This window comes from Octopus bimaculoides, chromosome 13 (genome assembly GCF_046866305.1).
Source record: "Octopus bimaculoides isolate indiv1 chromosome 13, ASM4686630v1, whole genome shotgun sequence".
Lineage (NCBI taxonomy): Eukaryota > Metazoa > Mollusca > Cephalopoda > Octopoda > Octopodidae > Octopus > Octopus bimaculoides.
The window spans coordinates 6,519,020-6,539,240 of record NC_142940.1 but is presented as its reverse complement, the minus strand read 5'-3'; the positions used below and the strand labels follow the sequence as shown (position 1 = coordinate 6,539,240).

The 20,221-nt window shown below is 37.8% G+C and overlaps 2 protein-coding genes across 5 annotated transcripts in view; one reads left to right on the top strand and one right to left on the bottom strand.

Annotated features, from left to right (window-relative positions):
• Positions 1-18,628, top strand: part of LOC106869265 (periodic tryptophan protein 2 homolog) — a 43,654-nt gene extending 25,026 nt beyond the window's left edge. For both annotated transcript variants that reach the window (XM_014914932.3, XM_089361450.1), the window contains exons 3-18: positions 2,407-2,501; positions 2,695-2,794; positions 3,767-3,910; positions 5,701-5,836; positions 6,353-6,479; positions 7,586-7,661; positions 8,873-9,034; positions 10,154-10,361; positions 10,635-10,783; positions 11,324-11,622; positions 12,172-12,352; positions 13,863-14,010; positions 14,808-14,982; positions 15,630-15,848; positions 16,447-16,672; positions 18,367-18,628. In XM_014914932.3, coding sequence (XP_014770418.2) covers positions 2,407-2,501; positions 2,695-2,794; positions 3,767-3,910; positions 5,701-5,836; positions 6,353-6,479; positions 7,586-7,661; positions 8,873-9,034; positions 10,154-10,361; positions 10,635-10,783; positions 11,324-11,622; positions 12,172-12,352; positions 13,863-14,010; positions 14,808-14,982; positions 15,630-15,848; positions 16,447-16,672; positions 18,367-18,577 — 2,656 coding nt within the window. In that variant the 3' untranslated portion in view covers positions 18,578-18,628. The remainder of the gene's footprint in view (positions 1-2,406; positions 2,502-2,694; positions 2,795-3,766; positions 3,911-5,700; positions 5,837-6,352; positions 6,480-7,585; positions 7,662-8,872; positions 9,035-10,153; positions 10,362-10,634; positions 10,784-11,323; positions 11,623-12,171; positions 12,353-13,862; positions 14,011-14,807; positions 14,983-15,629; positions 15,849-16,446; positions 16,673-18,366) is intronic.
• A 509-nt stretch (positions 18,629-19,137) lies between these two features.
• The window catches only part of LOC106869272 (uncharacterized), a 63,062-nt gene continuing 61,978 nt past the window's right edge, over positions 19,138-20,221 (bottom strand). For all 3 annotated transcript variants that reach the window (XM_089361448.1, XM_089361447.1, XM_089361449.1), the window contains one exon: positions 19,138-20,100. In XM_089361448.1, the coding sequence (XP_089217574.1) occupies positions 20,009-20,100 (92 nt within the window). In that variant the 3' untranslated portion in view covers positions 19,138-20,008. The remainder of the gene's footprint in view (positions 20,101-20,221) is intronic.

Genomic DNA, 20,221 nt, shown 5'->3' with positions numbered 1-20,221 from the left:
AATAGTCGTTAAATACTAGAGCGCTGCTCGTTATATTAAAAGAAACTTTAGAAGTATGCTTTTGTCACCATGAGTAATATCAGGAAATAAAGCATACAAGCAATAATTGTGATTTAACTTTTGTCAAATATTTTGGGACTTATACAAACTGATGAAACAAATGTTAATTTTCAAAATATCTTCATCCTTGAAATTAAATTAAACAAAAGAAATTTCTCTTTCGTATGTTTCCAATTAATGTTATTATTACTTCACTAAGTTTTATCAGCATGGCTTTGTGGTAAGAAGCTTGCTTTCCAACCACATGGTTCCAGGTTCAGTCCCACTCTATGGTGCCTTGGGCGAGTGTATTTTACTTTAGTCTTGGGCCGACCAAAGCCTTGTGAGTGGATTTGGTAGACTAAAACTGAAAGATGTCTGTCTGTTTCTGTTTGCCCCCGTCCTCCACTGTTGCTAGTGTTTATGTTCCTGAAACTTAGCAGTTCAGCAAAAGGAACCGATAGAATAAATACCAAGTTTTAAAAAATAATTAAATTCTGGGGCTGATTCATTCGACTAAAATTTTTTTCAAGATAGTGCCCCAACCTGGCCATAGTCTAATGACTAAAGCAAGTAAAAGATAAAAGAAAAAAGGATAACCACAGTCTGCTTTACTAGAAACCTATCTCTGCCAAGCTTCATGAGGAAATGCGTATTTGTCATAAAGTTATACCTCACTCATCCTGCCCCTCTATCTTTTACTCTCTACATTCAATGTAAAGTGTAACTGGAGAAATCTATTCACTATTTAGCATTTTATATCAGCCACTGTTATGTCAGGGTTTGTTTGAAATGAGAACAGAGCCCCAAACCAGCCCTACACACATTTGCTCAGTGTCTGTTCATCGACAATTTGTGGCTTATGTTGAACAGCTGTTATCGCACGTAACACGAATCCAAGCCATCAGCTGGGTCTCTCTCTCGGTAAAGATCGACCTGCTTCTTGCGTTTCACAAAGAAGAACCGTTTAGCCTTCATTTCAACGGCTATCGCTATGGTGGTTGTGTGGTTGACATAGTTTCTTCTTTCAGACCAAGCTCTCAGCAGCATCTTCAGGTACCACTGGAAGAATAAGGTGATGGTGCAGAAGAGAGAATTTTTATGAAAATTAGGTGAAAGTCATGCTGTTTGTGTGGCTAAAAGAGCCTCTGAGAATCCAGGTATAATCTGGAAGAGGGCACTCACTTTGGTGTGTCAGGGTAATCTGAAGGCTTGTATGGGTGTCTTGAATGACCCTGTGTGGTAGATCCCTGTTTTTAGGGTTCTTGTTGTTTATTTATTATTATTTTTTGTTTTTTTTCTTGCTTATTATTATTATTATTATTATTATTGTTATTATTGTGATCTCCCTGTTTTGCTTCTTGTAAGTCTTCCTTCTGATTTTGTATTTCATCCTTGTACTGTTACCAATGTTTTTGGCCCTTCTGGCTAATAAAATAAATCCATATCATAACAATAACAAGAGCACTCAGAGAGCGCAAACCTCTCCCAAGGCAACACCAACATCCTCTCAACAATTAATCAGAGATGATTTTTAAGATGAGAATATCTGAAATAACCTCGACTGTTCACACAAATGAGAATACTAAAAATGAACCCGACCGTTCTCAAAAATTAAGTAAAAAGAAGAACGGAAAAATAATTCAGAATCCTTGTCCGGTTCTGGATCGATCCCAAAATCTAATCAGTTCGTGCCAGTCACGAGGCCAAACATCCCTGAAAGTTTCATCTGAATCCATCCAGTGGTTCTTGAGATACCTTGTCCAAGGACAAACAAACAAACACGATTGAAAACAATACCTCTGCCTTGGGTAATGTAGAGGTAATAATAATAATAACAAGAGCATTCAGAGAGCGCAAACCTCTGCCAAGGCAACACCAACGTCCTCTCAATGATTAGCCAGAGATGATTTTTTAAAATGAGAATATCTGAAATTAACCTGACTGCTCTCAAAATTAAGTAAAAAAAAATCCCGTCAAAGTCGATTTTGCCTTTCACCCTTTTGGGGTTGGTAAATTAAGTACCAATGAAACACTGGGGTTGATGTAATTGACTAACTCCCTCCCCACAAAATTTTAGGCCCCTGTGCCTTCAGTATTATTATCATTATTAAGGCAACAAGCTGGCAAATTCGCCAGTTGAAATGCTTAGTGGCATTTCAGCCGGCCTTACATCCTGGGTTCAAATTCTGCTGAGGTCGTATTTTCCTTTCATCCTTTCAGGACCAATGAAATAAGTACCAGTTATGCACTGGGGTCAATGTAATTGATTAGCCTCCAACCCCTGAAATTTCAGGCTATGTGCCTGTAGTAGAAAGGATTATTATTATTATTATTATCATCATCATTTCTCTTTCTCCTTCTCAGTAATAAATCAGAGACCCTGCCTATTGAAAGCAGTCGGAATATTACTCATATTGCTGCATCCCCAGATGGCTACACACTTATTTTGGTCAATGAAGGTGAGTACAACGATAAAGAGGGGAGTTTATTTGTTAAGGGACGGGAAAAAGGGTCAAAAATCAATTCCTTTAGTTTGGTGGTCAGTAGCCTGCTGTACGTAGGATCATTTTTGCGTGTGATTGAGTGGGTGTCTGTAGGTTTAAATATTTCTAAGTTTTCTGTACCAAATATGCTGTTTGCTTTTTATTCTAGAGGGAGAGGCGTTGCTGTGTAGTCTCATTAGTCGCAGTGTGTTGCACCGATTCCACTTCCACAGTCCAGTGCACTGTGTCAAATTCAGTCCTAATGGCAAGTGAGTATTCATGTTTCCTTTTATATTGTACCAATCTGACCTGCTTTACAACTTAATTACCATTCAACAGAGCTCCACCTACCATGGAAAATTTTAACTTAACAGATACTATATAATGCCAACGTGACTTTGGCTGAGCAGGCCAAAACTTCAAAGTCACAGTCGTTACAATTCTTGTTGTAGAATAATAAATATCTACTCTACAGAATGTTAAACCATCCTACTCATGCCAGTATGGAAAGTGTACGTTAAATGATGATGATGACACGGAGAATGGTCAGGAGGGTTCATAGAATAGAATAGGAACCAAAGGGGTCCGTATGCAAAAAAATGGATGAGAACCACTGGGCTTCAGCAGCCGAATACAATGCAGTTTGAACTCGTGACCTTTGTACTTCCAGTCTTTTTCTCTATATTGTTTATTATGGAATCGGATTACTTTGGAATATGGCATTGGTTTTTAACCCTTCATTGTTAAAAATAATGACATCCAATGCAACCAGTAACAGATAAAGCTGTTTGTTGTTGAAGCTGTTATAGTTATTGATGTGGCTGTGTGGTAAGATGCTTGCTTCCCAACCACATGGTTCTGGGTTCAGTCCCATTGCGTGGCACCTTGGGCAAGTGTCTTCTACTATAGACCTCAGGCCAACCAAATCCTTGTGAGTGACTTTTGTAGAGAGAAGTTAAAAGAAGCCCTATATATATATATGTGTGTGGGTGTTTGTTTGTTTGTCCCCTCCCCTCCACTGCTTGACAACCGCTGTTGGTGTGTTTACATCCCGATAACTTAGCAGTTCAGCAAAAGTGATCAATAGAATGAGTACCAGGCTTAAAAAAAAAGTACTGGGGTCAATACATTCAACTTTATATTCTTCAAGGCGATGCCCCAGCATGGCCAAGTCTAATGACTGAAACAAGTGAAATAATAAAACAAAAAAATAATAATAATTTTCTTTTTTCATTTTGCAGGAAGTTTGCTGTTGCTAAAGGGGACAAAGTCCTTTTGTATAGTGCTCCTTGCAAACAAATGAATTTCAACCCCTTCAGACTACTACGAGCCCTCTATGGGGCTTACGACGACAATGTTTGTATCGATTGGAGTTCAGATTCACGGTCAGTGGATTTTTACTTTTTTGTCTATTTTCTTGGTTTTGTTGTTGTTGTTGTTTAATAATCTTTAACATGAGTGAGTGTAGGAGAGACCCCTGAAGGACAGTGTGGAGGTGCAGGTATGATCCTTTGGATGCGTAGTACCAAGTTAAAATAAAGGTTGGATGCAGGTGAGGGTCGTTAGCGGCTGTAGGTCAAAAATATTGAATAATCTTGTCTGTTGTGGGGAAATGTGGAAACTGATGTTTCAAGCAAAAATCGTTTTTTGCAGAGTAAATTCTATCCTGTGAAGGCACGTGGCCTAGTGGTTAGGGTGTCAACACCATGATCGTAAGATTGTGGTTTCGATTCCTGGACCGGGCGACGCGTTGTGTTCTTGAGCAAAACACTTCATTTCACGTTGCTCCAGTCCACTCAGCTGGCAAAAATGAGTAACGCTGCGATGGACTGGAGTCCCGTCCAGCTGGGGAACACATGCGCCATTGAAACCGGGAAGCCGGGCTCATAAGCCTGGCTAGGCTTTAAAAGGGCACATTTATTTATTAAATTCTATCCTAAATAATTTTTCTCACCAAAGAAGGGCTTTGATTGTAATTTAAATTCTCCCAAATATATCCCCATTTGCGAGCTTAATTAAATGAATGTTACAGACACAGGCCCCAATACTGTTTTTTCAATTCAGATTCTGGTATTTCTCAAAGATGTCGGCTAGTGTATAAAGGGTAAAGACCCCCTTCTGGTCATGAATGACCATGGGATTGCACCTAGAAAGTTCCTCTGCAAGGCTCGAGTCTGGGCAAGGTTGTTTGTAGAAGACCAGCATTCTCCCATGCATACCCAGCCTCCCTTTTCCACCCCTTTACCCCCACCGATGTTATCCAAAGGCTGATACAAATTGGCACCAATGACACCGCAAGTCATTTCTGCAGCTGAGTGAACTAGGGCAACGTGAAATAAAGTGTCTTGCTCAAGGGCACAACACAGCTTGTTTCGGGGATCGGTTGATGTATGTAAGAGAGATAACTTTGCTGCTTTCGTTATTCAACATAACGTTAATGAATGGTGCATGCTGGGTGAAAACTTGACTTTAGTTAGCCTGGTCATGGTTTGGTCATAAGTGTGATCAATCAGCCATGAACTAGCATGAAACAACATCGTATGATCTTCATATATATAATAGTGGTAGATTGGCAGAATTGATGGAGCATTGGAGAAAAATGTTCTGTGGCAGTTTCTTATGGTTCCGTATATTCTGAGTTCAAATCCTGCTGAAGTTCCAACTTTGCCTTTCATCTTTTGGGGCCAGTTATATATAATACCAGTTATGTACTGGGAAAGGAATGTGGTGTCAATATAATTGTCTATTTCCCTTCCTCCTTTTGAACTTTGAGCCTTGCACTTATTTTAGAAAGAATTGTACGTACACACACGTTTACATGCGTACATACAAACACACATATTTGCGCTCATTCAGTGTCACACATTTACATATACACACGTATACATACTCACACTCACTCAGCGTTACATGCTCAGTATCACACACACACCTATATATATACATACAAATACACACACACACACATTCAGTGACACACTCTTATACACATACATACAAACCCACATATGGCACACTCTTGCATATACACGCATTCTTGCTGCACTCACTGTCATACACACTTACATGCATACATACACACATGCACATTGTTATTAGAATTTAATTATATTGAATAAACTTTGATTCCCCCCACTTCTTCCATTTGAAAATGAATGTTTATTTTCCTTTCCAGTGTTCTATGTGTTGGCTCCAAAGATATGTCAACCCGTGTCTATGGTGCCATCCCCTTCAAGAATCTCATCATTTACACTGTTGGAGGTCATTCAGACAGCATAGTCGGTGCCTTCTTTGAAAAAGATTCTATGAATGTATCCTTTTTGTTTTCTACCTCTCTTGTACACAAACACTCACACATACACATAAAATCATTCCGTCACCATTGTTGTTTTCATGTCTACTCTCAACAGAAACATTGAATGGCTGTGAGGGTCCACCTGAGTGAAATGGGAACCGGAGGGGTCAATATGTAAATAAAAAAAAAGGGTGAGAACTACAGGTCTAGACTGTAACCCGCTCCCTTCTGAAATAGCTGAACCCCGTTTAGGTTATAAAAGCAGATCCAAAAATTAGGGGCCATCTTTATTTATCGTCTGCATTCCGTACTGGCAGGTGTTGGATTGTTTGACAGGGGGATTCAGAGAATGCATTAAGGCCCAATGTCTACTTTGGCATGACTTCTACAACTGGATGCCTTTCCTAATGCCAACCACTTTACAGAGTCTACTGGGTCTGTTCTTGTGGTGTCAGCACTAGAGAAGTCAATAAAAATGTAAAATTTCCTTCTGAAATAGTTTTGGAATTCCTTAACTTGTCTTTTTGTTCAGCTTTACACAATAGCAGCAAATGGAATTGTGAATTACTGGGAATGTAATACTGGGTTGGATGGACTGGAATCTTCTGGAAAAGAAATTAAAAAAGATGCTGACGATGCGGATGAAGAACAGTCTACAGGTACCTTTTTGTCCTTCCTTTTTTTCATTCAATCTTTTTTGTTTTTATGCTTCAATTTTTAAGATTAAAAAAAAAGATTTTTGAGCGTTACAGCTCTGGTATTACAGACTTGGGATTAGAATGTCACAGAAAAGAATCACAAGATGGATTCTGCAGACTGACAGGAGACTTAGGGGTGGACCAGGAATGAAATAGTTGGATAATATCCGTAGTCTCGGCCAATCACATTTGAGAATCCAGCCAGGAGGTTAATGATGATTTCTTCAAATAGGACCCTATTGAGGAGGCATCTAAAGACTCTCCCTTCCATGACCCTACCTGGAATAATGGGTGGAGATAGATGGATGGGGTTGGGGTAATAGGTGAAAAGAGGCTTTCATACCTTTCCTGAATGTATTTCTAATGTAAATGAAGCTGTCCTATTGATGATAGTGGAAGTCATGTGATGATGAAGATGATGATGATTAAACTAGTGTGTGTGTGTGTGTATGTACAAGCTCATCTTTAAGTAGGGAATGGTAAATTATCTAATGTTCAAACGACATGCAAATCATGTAATTATCTTATGGACTCTTAGTGATGTTGATGAGTAAAATCCCATAAGCATTTTGTCTTGGCACTCTGCCAGTTCTACCACCCACAATCCCAAATATAATTATAGTAACGATTCCTCACAAGACACAAACGCACACTTTTGGTGGTGCTGTTGAATTAATCCATACTTTAATATTTCAAATTCTTCTTAATTTTATCGATTACAAGAAGAAGAGCATATGAGACCTCTAGTGGTGTTTGAATTTCAAATGTTAAAGGGGAGACAATCGAATTCCATGCGGCATTTTGTGCAGCATTCTGCCTCATAATACAAAGGCAGGTAATTAAATATATTGTAAGGGAGTTTGTTTAACGCTCAACCATGAGATAAAAAGTGGGTGATTGACAATACAACAGGCATTTTTATGTGGTGTGCTATATAATAATAATAATATTAATCTAATTGACTGTTCCCCTCCCCCAAAATTGCAGGCCTTGTGCCTAGAGTAGAAAAGAACAAAATGTGTATACTGGTAAATTTTAACGTTGTGCTTGTAAATCTTCTGTTACAGAGGCCCAAAAACGTCGCCGCCAAGAAGTGGAAGATGACCGTGTGAAGAACAAGATCATTTACAAGAAAGGTCATAGGTGAGGAGACATTCCTTCTGTTTACTCTACAACTATGTCAAAATTGTATTTCCCTGTGGTGGAGTGGAAAATACTGTCAGCCTTCTGGATGAGGCTTTTTGATGTTTGCTTTAGAGAAAAGCAGAGAACATTAAAAACAGAATGGTTGTTTAGTAACGATCATTTGGTGAGTAGTCTACATTTTTGGAGTCTTGCGAGAACTGTAATTGCAATGGTATGCATCACACGCAACGTTATTCTGAAAGAAAGAATAAAAATGAATGATTGTTCTTTCTAGATCTTCAGCAAATTCGTTTTTATGTATGCTTTTCCATTAGAAAGGACAAGCAACCACAGAAATCATGCCAAAGTAAACATTGGAGTGCAATATAGTTTTGTGGCCCATGAGATCCTATCAAACTATCCAACCCATACCAACATGAAAGATGATGATGACAATGACAATGTATTATTATTGTTATTCTTAAGTGCCAGTGATACACTGGGGTTGATGTAATCGACTAATCCCCTCCCCCTAAAATGTCAGGCTTTGTACCTATAGTAGAAAGAATTATTATTATTAAGATGGTAGTGAGCTGGCAGAATTGTTAGCATGCTGGACGAAATGATTAGAGGTATTTTGCCCATCACTATGTTGTGGGTTCAAATTCCGCTGAGGTCAACTTTACTTTTCATCCTTTTGGGGTCAACAAATTAAGTAGCAGTGAAACACTGGGGTCAGTGTAATTGATTAGTCCCCTCTCTCCAAATTTCAGGCCTTGTGCCTATAATTGAAAGGATTATTATTATTATTATTATTAAGCTAGCAGAACTGTTGGCCCATTCACAAAATGCTTCATGGCATTTCATTTGTCTTTACGTTTTGAGTTCATATTCTGCCAAGGTTGACTTTTCCTTTCATCCTTTTGGCATTGATGAAATAAACACAAGTTAAGCCCTGGGGTTGATGCAATTGATGAGAGCCATTCCAGAAAAATTTCAGGCTTTGTGCCATAGAAAAATTATCATCATTTCTATTATTACCCATGTGCTATTGTGTACCCCCCATCAAAAGCACTTTCTTCATTTATGTGTGTGCTTGTGTGTAGCTTTGATTGCAAAGTGAGCTTCAAGTACACAGCCTTATTTGCACCGATATATTAGAATAAAATAAGTATGTGAGGTTATTTTCTGTTCTAAAGCCATGTTGTTTTGTTTCCAAATGATTTCAGATGTAATTTGAAACAGTCAAGAGACAAAGGAACTTCACAGATGGCAGTCAAACTGACCAGTGCTACTTTTCATAAACTAACTAATTTATTGGTGACTGGCTTTGAAGATGGCTGTTTCTTCATCCACGAGATGCCTGTTGCCAATCTTATCCATTCCTTAAGGTGGGTACATTTTTTCACTCATCAATACCTGATACTCTCAACTTGATCTTCTGTTTTGTATTCATAAAATAACTCACATGATGATGGTAGAACAATAGAGGAGACCCCAACCAACAAACACACTCTTACATTCATATCTATTGTCTTTTACTTATCTCAGTCAAAATAATGCAACCATATATATATGACATGCCGTGGTTGAAGAGAGCTGTTGGGTCAAGTTACATCAACATCAAATCAAATCACAATCAAATGGAAATTGCAGTTGTAGTCCCTGTGCTGGCAGCATGTAAAAAGCACCATCTAAATGTGGCTGATGCCAGTGCCGCCTTGACTGGCTCCTGTGCTGGTGGCATGTAAAAGGCACCATCTGATCATGGTTGATGCCCACCCCCTCTCGCCCCTGTGCCAGTGGCATTTAAAAAGCACCACTACACTCTCGGAGTGGTTGGCATTAGAAAGGGCATCCAGCTGTAGAAACCTTGTCAGATCAGATTGGAACCTGGTGCAGCCTTCTGGCTTGTCAGTTCTCAGTCAAACCGTCTAACCCATGCCAGCATAGAAAGCAGATATTAAACGATGATCATCATTTTTTATTTTTCGAGCGAGATCGTTGGCAGTGCCCCTGGACTGGCTCTTGTGCGGGTGGCACATAAAAGACACCATTTCGAGCGTGGCCGTTTTCGTGCGGGTAACACGTAAAAACACCCACTACACTCTCTGAGTGGTTGGCGTTAGGAAGGGCATCCAGCTGTAGAAACTCTGCCAAATTAGATTGGAGCCTGGTGTTGCCATCCGGTTTCACCAGTCCTCAGTCAAATCGTCCAACCCATGCTAGCATGGAAAGCGGACGTTAAACGATGATGATGATGATGATGATATATATATATATATATATACATGCTAAAAATTTATATACATTATAATTTAATATACTAAAAATGCAAGAAATGTACAACTGATTATATTTGTGGTATTTAACTGATGTACCAGTATTTTTGCTGTTCTAATGGCAATTTTGCATTCAAAAAAATATCATCTAATTTGTATCCTTCAATATATATATATATATAAATATATGATGTGTGTGTGATATAATGTTATAACCTGTATTTTCAGTATTTCCGACCAGTTAGTTGGTGCTGTGGAATTCAACAAGACCGGAGACTGGATTGCTATGGGTTGTTGTGGCCTCGGTCAGTTACTGGTATGGGAATGGCAGAGTGAGACCTACATTTTAAAACAGCAGGGTCATTTCAACAATATGACCTGTCTGCAATACTCTCCTGATGGTCAGTTTATTGTGACCGGTGGTGATGATGCGAAGGTCAGCATAAATTTTTCTTATCTTTTATATAAAATATTCTCTACATTAGTAATGTTTATATGCCAACTGAACCTTTGACATAACCATCAAATTTTCTATTTCATGGTATGTGTATCATTTTACATGTTATGTGTTTAAAAATATATATATATATATATATATATATATATATATATATATATATATATATATATATATATATATATATATATATGAAACAAAGTTACCTGTGTATACAATTCTAAATTTGTAAATTTTTTCAATTTATCTCAGGTGAAAGTTTGGAATGTGATGAGTGGCTCCTGTTTTGTAACATTCTCTGAACACACAGCAGGTATCACTGGAGTGACCTTCAACCAACAAGGACAGGTGGTGCTTTCTTCCTCATTGGATGGAACGGTGCGAGCATTTGATCTGAATCGGTAAGACTTTCCCTTCTATTTTTCCTGAGTGTAAACCTAATACAGTATTTTTTTCACCTCATCTTCATGTACTTTTATTTTTGCACCATATATATATGTGTGTGTGTGTGTGTATGCACACAAATTTGATTTTTGTACATGTTTTGCATGACTCCTTTTTGTGAACTCAGGTTTTAAAATAGATGTTGTTATCTCTTGGTAGGGTCATTATGCCAATAATAAATACACACTGTTTCTATTTCACTTCTTTTATTTTTATTATTTGACTATTCATTAGCATATAACTAATTAACCATTTAAATAATCATTAGTCATATTCTATCAGTCAATCAATCAGCTAAGTTTGTCAAAGTCCTTTCATGACCTCATTAATGACCTCATCAACAGCATGCCCTCTCTACTCCATATCTATCTATACGTACATACATACATACATACACACATACATACACACACACACACACACACACACACACACACACACACACACAAATGTTTATCTGCCCATTTTTTTCAATTCCTTCACTCATTTTCTTCCAGTTACCGAAATTTCCGGACATTTACCTCTCCGCAAGCTGCCCAGTTTTCCTGTTTAACAGTCGACCCAAGTGGAGAAATCGTGTGTGCCGGAACTGTAGACTCATTTGAGATTTATGTCTGGTCCATGAAAACTGGACGTCTGCTCGATGTACTGTCCGGACACGAAGCCCCTATCTCTGACCTTAGCTTCAGCCCATCTCAAGCACTGCTGGCCAGTGGCTCTTGGGATAAAACTGTCAAGTTATGGGACATTTTCGAAAACAAAGGAGCAAGGGAAACTCTGACTTTAAATGCTGATGGTAATTATGGCGCTTAATTGAATTTCTTTATTTTTATGTTGATTCATCATGTCAGGTGAATGGGCTGGAGGTGTAACGACATGCTGTCATTAGTAGCACTAAAATTAATCCTTAAACAACAAACATCATGAATTGATGTTTCCAAATGACCTCCGAGCCATCTCCTTCCTCAGATGCATCTAAGCATAAGTGGCTCTTATTGATGGGAAGAATCAAGTTGCAAAATGGAAGATTTATACAATGCTTTCCGTATGCAAGCCGGTAGGGCTCGCTCTGAGCACTCTAATTTTTTCACAGTAAACGTACCAGCCACCTCGGACACTCGGCGAAGAGCACCCTCGGAGGAACCATGCGGCAGGATGACATATATTATATATATGTCATCATTATCCTGGGCCTCAAAGTGACAATGACGAATGACCGAGACCTTTAGCAGGTCGTGCTTGAGAAGAAGGCTCACCGAGCCAAGTAAAGTTCCCTTTACCATCATCATCATCATCATACATAATACACTTCATTTCTCTGTCATCTCCCCCTTTTCTTTTATAGTTTTGGCTCTTGCATTTCGTCCTGATGGCGGTCAGTTGGCCATTGCAACTCTCAATGCTTCTATAACATTTTGGGACTCGCAGACCGCGGTCCAGACCGGCTCAGTTGAAGGACGACATGACTTGGGTTATTTCCGCAAACTGGAAGATAAAATAACTGCCAAAAAATCAGCAGCTGGACAGTAAGTAACTCTGTTATTTTATTTTATTGTATTTTTAGTTTTTTATTTCTATTTTCTTTCCCATGGCTTTTGTTTAGTTGTTCTTCATAGCTATATCTCATTGTAAACTCTGACCAATCATTAACGTTTGACAATGTTTGAGCCAAATTAATACTGAGAGGGGTGACCCTTGGGAAACCTAGGTGCTAGGTATAAATATGGTGGTGTGTTTTAGAAGTTTCCTTTACAAACCTTGGGATTTGGGACTGAAAAGCACTGCATGGCTCTTTCAACATTTATCTTATTGCTTTGTGTGTAAAATTTGGGAAACAGAAACTGTACAGAAGCCTGTTGTATGTTTATTATATATATGTCATCATTATCATGGGCCTCACAGGGGCAATGACGAATGACCGAAACCTTTGGCTTTATGTCGTGCTTGAGAAGAAGACTCACCAAGCCAAGTAAAATTGTAGTCGTGGCAAATACTGGTCTCGTGCAAATGGCACCCATGCCAGTGGCACGTATAAGCACTCTTTATACTCAGAGTGGATGGCATTAGGAAGGCCATCCAGCCATAGAAGCCATGCCAGATCAGACTGGAATCTAGTGCAGCTCCTCGGCTTACCAGCCCTGGTCAAACTGTCCAACCCATGCCAGCATGGACAACAGATCTACTTTTCCATGCTTGCATGAGTCGGACAAGAGTATATATTGAGGGCAAAGTTTTCTTTGGCAGCGTGTCCTTCATGTTGCAAGGGTCTCTCTTCCAAGTGAGAAAATAATCTCTCAGTCTATCGAGCAACAAACAGCTTGGACACCTTATGAACAAAAGCTTTGTGTTTGCAAAGATCACGTGAAGCATGTTCAGAAACCCAGAAATGTTTCCCTGGTGAACTGCAAGCAAAGGCCATTGTCTGCGAAGCTATTGTTTAACAATCAGTGAACAAACACTTGTAAATAAGGATATAGTAAGTCCTTCACGCAAATAGGTACAGTCGTTGATTGTGTGATTAAGAAACTTACTTTCTAATATCAGGGTCTTCGGTTCAGTCTCACCGCACAACACCTTGGCCAAGTGTCTTCTACTATGGCACGAAGCCAACCAATGCCTTGTGAGTGGATTTGGTAGATAGAAACTGGAAGAAATCCTCCTCGAACATGACTATATATATATATATGTATTTATGTGTGTGTACATATAATTCAGATTATCCTGTCTAATGCTTTTCTATTCACATTGTTTTGAATTAATCTCCTCTTATCTTGTAGCTTTGAGATTTTGATGATATGATTGTGTATTTTTAGAATGACATTATAGGGTAACTGTGAGAGGCCGAATCTGGCTGGTTTAAACGTAAAACAGGTAGAATATTTTGGCTGGATATGGCCAGTTTAAACTCTAAAGGGTTAAGGAGGTTGAAGGGACAGGCCCATGATCCCTCAAATATCCCTTTTCCATTTCCTTTCCCTATTACTGTGACAATGGTCAGTGGGATATGGTTAATCTTTCACTCTTGTTATTTTTCAGGGCATTTAACACCATTTGTTATTCAGCCGATGGGAAAGCTATCCTTGCTGCCGGCCGTTCCAAGAATGTCTGCATTTATTCAGTAGAAGACCAAATTCTTATGAAAAAGTTTGAAATTTCTTGCAACAAATCCTTTGACGGAATGGAGGTAAATATATTCTTGTGTGTGTGTGTGTAATTTGCCTGAGCTGTTTCATTATTTCATACAAGTCCATTATTCATAGTAGTAGTGGTGGTGCTGGTGCTGGTGGTTATTTAGCCCAAGGTCAGATGTTTGATAGGCTTGCATCTCCAAGATTTTGCTATCATCAGTGTAATTTTTTTCTAAGTGGTAGGATGTGGTTTCAGAGATACTCGCCTCAATATAAAGACTGAAACGATGCAGGACTACTAAGGGGAATGACCAGGTATGCGGTTGTCCCCCTTGGTAATTATGTCTCATACTGATTGATTGAATAGCCAAATGATATACAAATATTTTCTGTTTTTATAAGGAAAACCCCGCAAAACAATGCAAGGTACACTACAAGTCGATGGTTTCTACTTTTATCTTTTACCTCATTATTTTGCGGTTAGAACCCCCTTCTTTCGAGAAATCTTTGGAAATACGAGGTTGAAAGCTGACTTTTCTGTTCTGTGGTTTGTGTATAAAGAGAGTTATTTTGCATGTGCAAGATAGGATTGTTAGTGTAACAAATAAGTAGTAAGCAGCTTAGTTTTGTGGTTTGGTCTTGCTAATGATGATGGCTCTTTTAACCCCAGATTTCCTATATTACATTCTGTGGTGTCAGAAGAAACCTGGATGTCTTGGATGTTTTTTTGTTTTTTGTTGTTGTTTTTTGCTTGTTTGCCATTTAATTCAGAATAAATAATAGGCATTAATACTTGGTCATTTTTTTTTTTTTTTTTGTGTGTTTATTTAAATTTCTTTTTATTCTCTTCCAGGAGTTTTTAGACAAAAGACAAATGACAGAATGGGGTAACATTGAACTCATTGATGATGAAGAAGAGGATGGCACAAGTAAAAGTATTAGTTTACCTGGTGTTCTCCGAGGAGACATGTCATCCAGACGTTGGAAGGCAGAAGTTAGAGTTTGCTGTATTCGCTTCTCTCCAACAGGTAAAACCATTTTCTTCATTTCTATTCTGTTATGGATTTCTTTTCATTATTATGGCTTAAATTAGACAATTTACAACACCTTTTCTCAACTGGGGTTTCGCAAAAGGTTCCTAGGGCTTCTGCGAGAAGGAGTGAGATTACTATACATGCACATTATTTGTGCATATTGCTGAGACCCCCTTCGGTAATGACTGATCCTGGGATTGCACCGAGAAAGTTACCCTCCCAGTTACTTGCAAGGTTGTTTATGGAAGACCAGCAGTCGCCCATGCATACCAACCTCTCCTCTCCACGCCACCAGTGTTATCCAAGAGTAAGGCAAAGGCTGACACAGCTTGGCACCAGTGATGTCGCAACTTATTTCTACAGCTGAGTGAACTGGAGCAACATGAAATAAAGTGTCTTGCTCAAGAACACAACATACAGCCTGGTCTAGGAATCAAACTCACAACCTCACGATTGTAAGTTTGATGCTTACAATGGAACTAGAGAAACATGAAATGAAGTGTTTTATTCAAGAACGCAACACACTGCTGGTCTGAGAATTGAAACCACATTCTTGTAATCATGAGTGCAACTCCTTAACTACTTTGCCACATGCTTTCACTGCTGTTAACATGATTTCTGTTTGTTTATTTATCAACCAGGCCGTGCATGGGCAGCAACTACAACCGAGGGTCTTCTTGTCTATTCACTCGATCACAGCCTCACATTCGATCCATTCGAACTTGAAGTAGACATCACTCCTGACAAGATACGGCACACCTTAAAGGAGAAAGATTATTCATCTGCTCTCATGCTCAGTTTCCGCCTCAATGAACATCCCATCATCCAGGAAGTATTGGAACAAATCCCACTCAAAGATGGTAAGTTTCACTGTCAACTAATGAAGCCAGCAGAATGGTATTCTGGCTAATTACTTCTTGAAATTGAATTTCAGGGCCACTGCATAACTCTTATCTTATTGTATGGCATTAAACCTTTTGCTACCTTTTTTTTTTTTTTTTGTAGTATACTGCCTTTATTTCATTAAATAATTTTTGAAAATATTGAAGAATTTAATAAAATGACTTTGTCAATATTAAACTGGTTTTTAGACTATGAATTAAAATGAAATTTTGGTGGAAGATTTTAATTTAGATCGCTTTAGAATAGGAAATTTGTGTCATAGAAACAAGGATTTGTGTCTGGCAGGTCGGTACCAAGAGGGTTAAGCTACCAATGCTTTTGGGAGAAACAATATTAACGACCTTGTGACCTCTAAAACCTAGGGGTCAAAAGGTCATCAGATCAGAAGATATTACTTCTGCCAAAATACCCATAAATAATACCTGCTCGCTTCATAAGTGTATAGAAAATTTCATGATAACCAATATGAAAAAAAAAAACTTTATTTTAAAAAATGGGGGAAATAAAAATTGTTTTGTGCTAAAATGGATTTTTTTCTTTTTTTCTTTGTTGTAGTTTTGCTTATTTGCCAGAATCTCCACTCCACCTATGTCGATAAACTTCTGTTCTTCATCAGCGGTCAGATGGAACAGTCAGCTCACATCCAATATTATCTCACCTGGCTGGAACACCTTCTTGTTTCCCATGGGCCGGCCTTAAAACAACGGTCTGCTTCAATTATGGCCACACTGCGGTCAATACAGAAAGCTACCAAGATGAAGTACGATGACATTGGTAAAATGTGAGTGGTCATTTTGGTACTTTAGCACCTTTCAATTTAACCATTTTGTTTGTGAAAACAAGAGATCAGCCAGAACATATAGAATTAACAAAGACAAGTTAATAATTTATTATCCAAAACAGATATAGATAATCCATCATTGCCAGTGGCACCTTACTGGCACGTGAGAAACAATATTCGAGCATGGTCGTTGCCAATGCCGCTGGACTGGCTCCCATGCAATTGGCATGTAAAAAACACCTATTAAGCATGGTCATTGCTAGTACTCAGTTTCATAATTGCAGAAATAAATTTCATTAACAAGTTGAAGAACATGAAGAAAGAGAAAATAATTACTACATTAGTTTATTTATGTACATTTAGCATTTACAGTACAATTGGAAAGTAAAGTCATTTTGTCATAGAGAATTACGACTTAAAATTCACACTAGCTAATCCTTCATACTAACTACTAGAGTTCAAGTCATAGACATGACATAAAAAATAGTGGATCTTTTTTAAAACGGCGGCCACATTTTTCATTAATGTTTTACGTAGTATTTTTGGTACCGAAAGACTTTCAAACTTCGTATACTTATCTATTTTGTGTTATAGAACAGAAAAATATTTTTGTATTCGAATTTATTTCATGTAAAAAATTGTCTTATTTCGATAATTTCAACCAATCACTGACAAGTATTCAGTTGTTTATATTTACTCCTTTGGCTGATTAAGCCATAGCTTCGTTTTATTTGTTTTTTTTTCATTTTAAATTTGCTTTTTTCTTTTTTAAATTTGCTGTTTTACCCTAACCCTAACCCTATCACCGATAGAATTGTTTCAGAATCGTTTGTTTATGTAGTCGGCACTTAATGTATATCGGCTGAATGGACGTCAGTGATTGGTTGAAATTACAGAAATACGACAACTTTAACATGGAATAACTTAAGGATTTCTTTTTTTTTTAAGAAGACTAAGAGAAAAAGATGTTTTATATGACACATTCTACCAGTGTTCCAAGTTTCAAAGTGTTTCGTTAATGAAAAATGTGGCCTCCGTTTTAAAAAAAATCCAAAATAGCCAATATCTCAAGGAGTGAGTGTCATGGAGTTTAGTAACATCCTACGATCACTGAGTAATTTCCCAAAAATCAGGGTTTTTATAACTGCTCATATCCAAATTCTAAGAATGTATTTCGTGAAAGATTTCTTTGACGAAAGTTTAGAATTCGTATATTGGCGTTTGCCCGAAAAAGCATAATTGTTACCTTTTATAACTTACTACACTCTCATGGACCGTTTGTTTGGAACAAATATAATGGAATCAGCACCAAGCTGTGATGAGGAATAAATGAATATAACTATTTCATGATAAAGCTACAACTCTAGAATCTGCTCAAGTAATCGCTCTTTGGTATCTCCTGCTGAGGAAATATAAAGATTTTGAGAGTCTGTTAGGGGAAGATACTGACCAGATATGGTGCTTTTATTACCTTTTACCATAAGTGAGAAATTTTCTCATTGGTAACTGCTGTAAATTTGCCTTTAGAAGTTGAAATATGTCACAAACATATTAATTAACCTTAAGTTCGTTTATTCCTCCTCGTTGCTTTGTTCTAATACCGTTGTGGAGAAAGGGTTGTGTTGTTGTTGTTGTTGTTGTTAGTAGTAGTTTCGTTGTTATAAATAAAATATTGTTCCTATCTTCTCCTCCAGTTGTGAACACAATGAATTCACCATGCAGTACCTGCTAAAACAAAGCCACTTGAAGCGGAAAAGGGCTGAGGAGATCCCTAAATCTAAGAGTTCGACTGATGGTGATGAAAACGATGAAGGCATGGAAAGTGAATCAGAAGATGACAATGCTTTGACAGACTCTTCAAATATGTTTGTAAGCAAATGGTCAGATGATGACAGCGACAGTTAACGGAGGGCCTCGATATTTTTGTAATAAAGTTTAAAATGTTATCTTACTGAAGTCGTTGCAATTTGTGGATGTATTTATTCATTTTTACCTTTTACGTGTTTCAGTCATTGAACTGTGGCCAAGCTGGGGCACTACCTCGAAGGGTTTTAGTTGAACAAATCGATTGCTTATTCTGTTGATCTCTTTTGTGGGGATATAAACAAACCAACACCAGTTGTCAAACAGTGGGAGTAACACAAATGCAACACAAGCACATAAATGCACACACACACACACACACATGATGGGCTTCTTTCAGTTTCCATCATACAAATCTGCTCACAAGTCTTTATCAGGCTGGGGCTGTAGTAGAAGGCACTTGCCCAAGAAAGCAGGCCCCCAACATTCACCACCACCACCACTACTGATATTGAAGTGGGGCGGAATGAGGTGTAAAATTGAAAACCAACAAAAGTGAAACGGAGGTCACAGTCTTCAATTTGCTGTGAAACTAAATTCTAATTAACAGTCCCTATTAACAAGAAATAAATCAATATCTGACAAATAGAATAATCACCATATTTGTTTTTAAATATTTTATTTTTCTTCTTCAATAACTGAATGGAGCAAGAAGTATTTTGCAAACAAAGAAACAGATCTTTGTGCTTTGCGTCATTGTTTACAATTATCGTTAAAAGGTTTTTTTTTAATGTATCATATAGATGTCATGTTTGACACTGAATCTAAATTTGTTCATTTATTCCAGAAAAATTTTGCAAAAATGTTACACGTGTTCAAAGTTCGATAATTTTCAGAATTTTCAGCCAATCAGAAAACAGCGCATTCACTGCCTCTTCCATCATTGGGAGGGGAGGCATCGGCATATCAAGACATTGTTACTCACACATACTACTCGCACAAAGTTGAAACGCTGTTTTTATTTTTATTTTCAGCGTTGAATATTCACCATCCCACTTCCATTGCACACACACACACATACTCACAGAGTTGAAACTCTCCCACTACCAGTTTGTCATCACCCCTTCCTTCCTTATTCATATTTTGTGATGGAGAAAAACATAAAGAGTATTTTTCTAGAAGATTATCTTTGTCGTATTTCCTTCTCCTCCCTGTGCGCATGCGCAGCATCTTTGGTTACTATGGAAACAGAGTTTATCACCACGGTGATGTGTAAAATACTCACTTCTGATTGGTTAAAATACCCAAATTTTTGCTAATTTTAAAGGCTAATAACTTTTTAATTATGGATTTATAGAAAAAAAACGAACTTCATTTTCATAATTAGTATACAACATTTAATCCATATTCCAAATTTGGAAACAATTGGAACAAAATTGTAAACAGTGACGAAATCCACAAAAATCCAAAGAAACAAACAAACAAGCAAAACAGAAAAATAATCCTTTGGTGCCAAATTGAGGAGTTTGGTTATTATGGAATATCAAAGGTGACTTTTGTTGGTCGTGGTGGTGGTTGTGGTCGTGGTGTTGCTTCAGTTTTCTGTTTGAAAGCAGGAACTCTACCTGAAATCAGTTTAGAAATATAAAAGTTATTAATGATCAAATGATGAAAATTAGATATACTCTTTTTTTTTTTTTTTTTTTTTTTTTTACTCTTTTTACTTGTTTCAGTCTTTTGACTGCG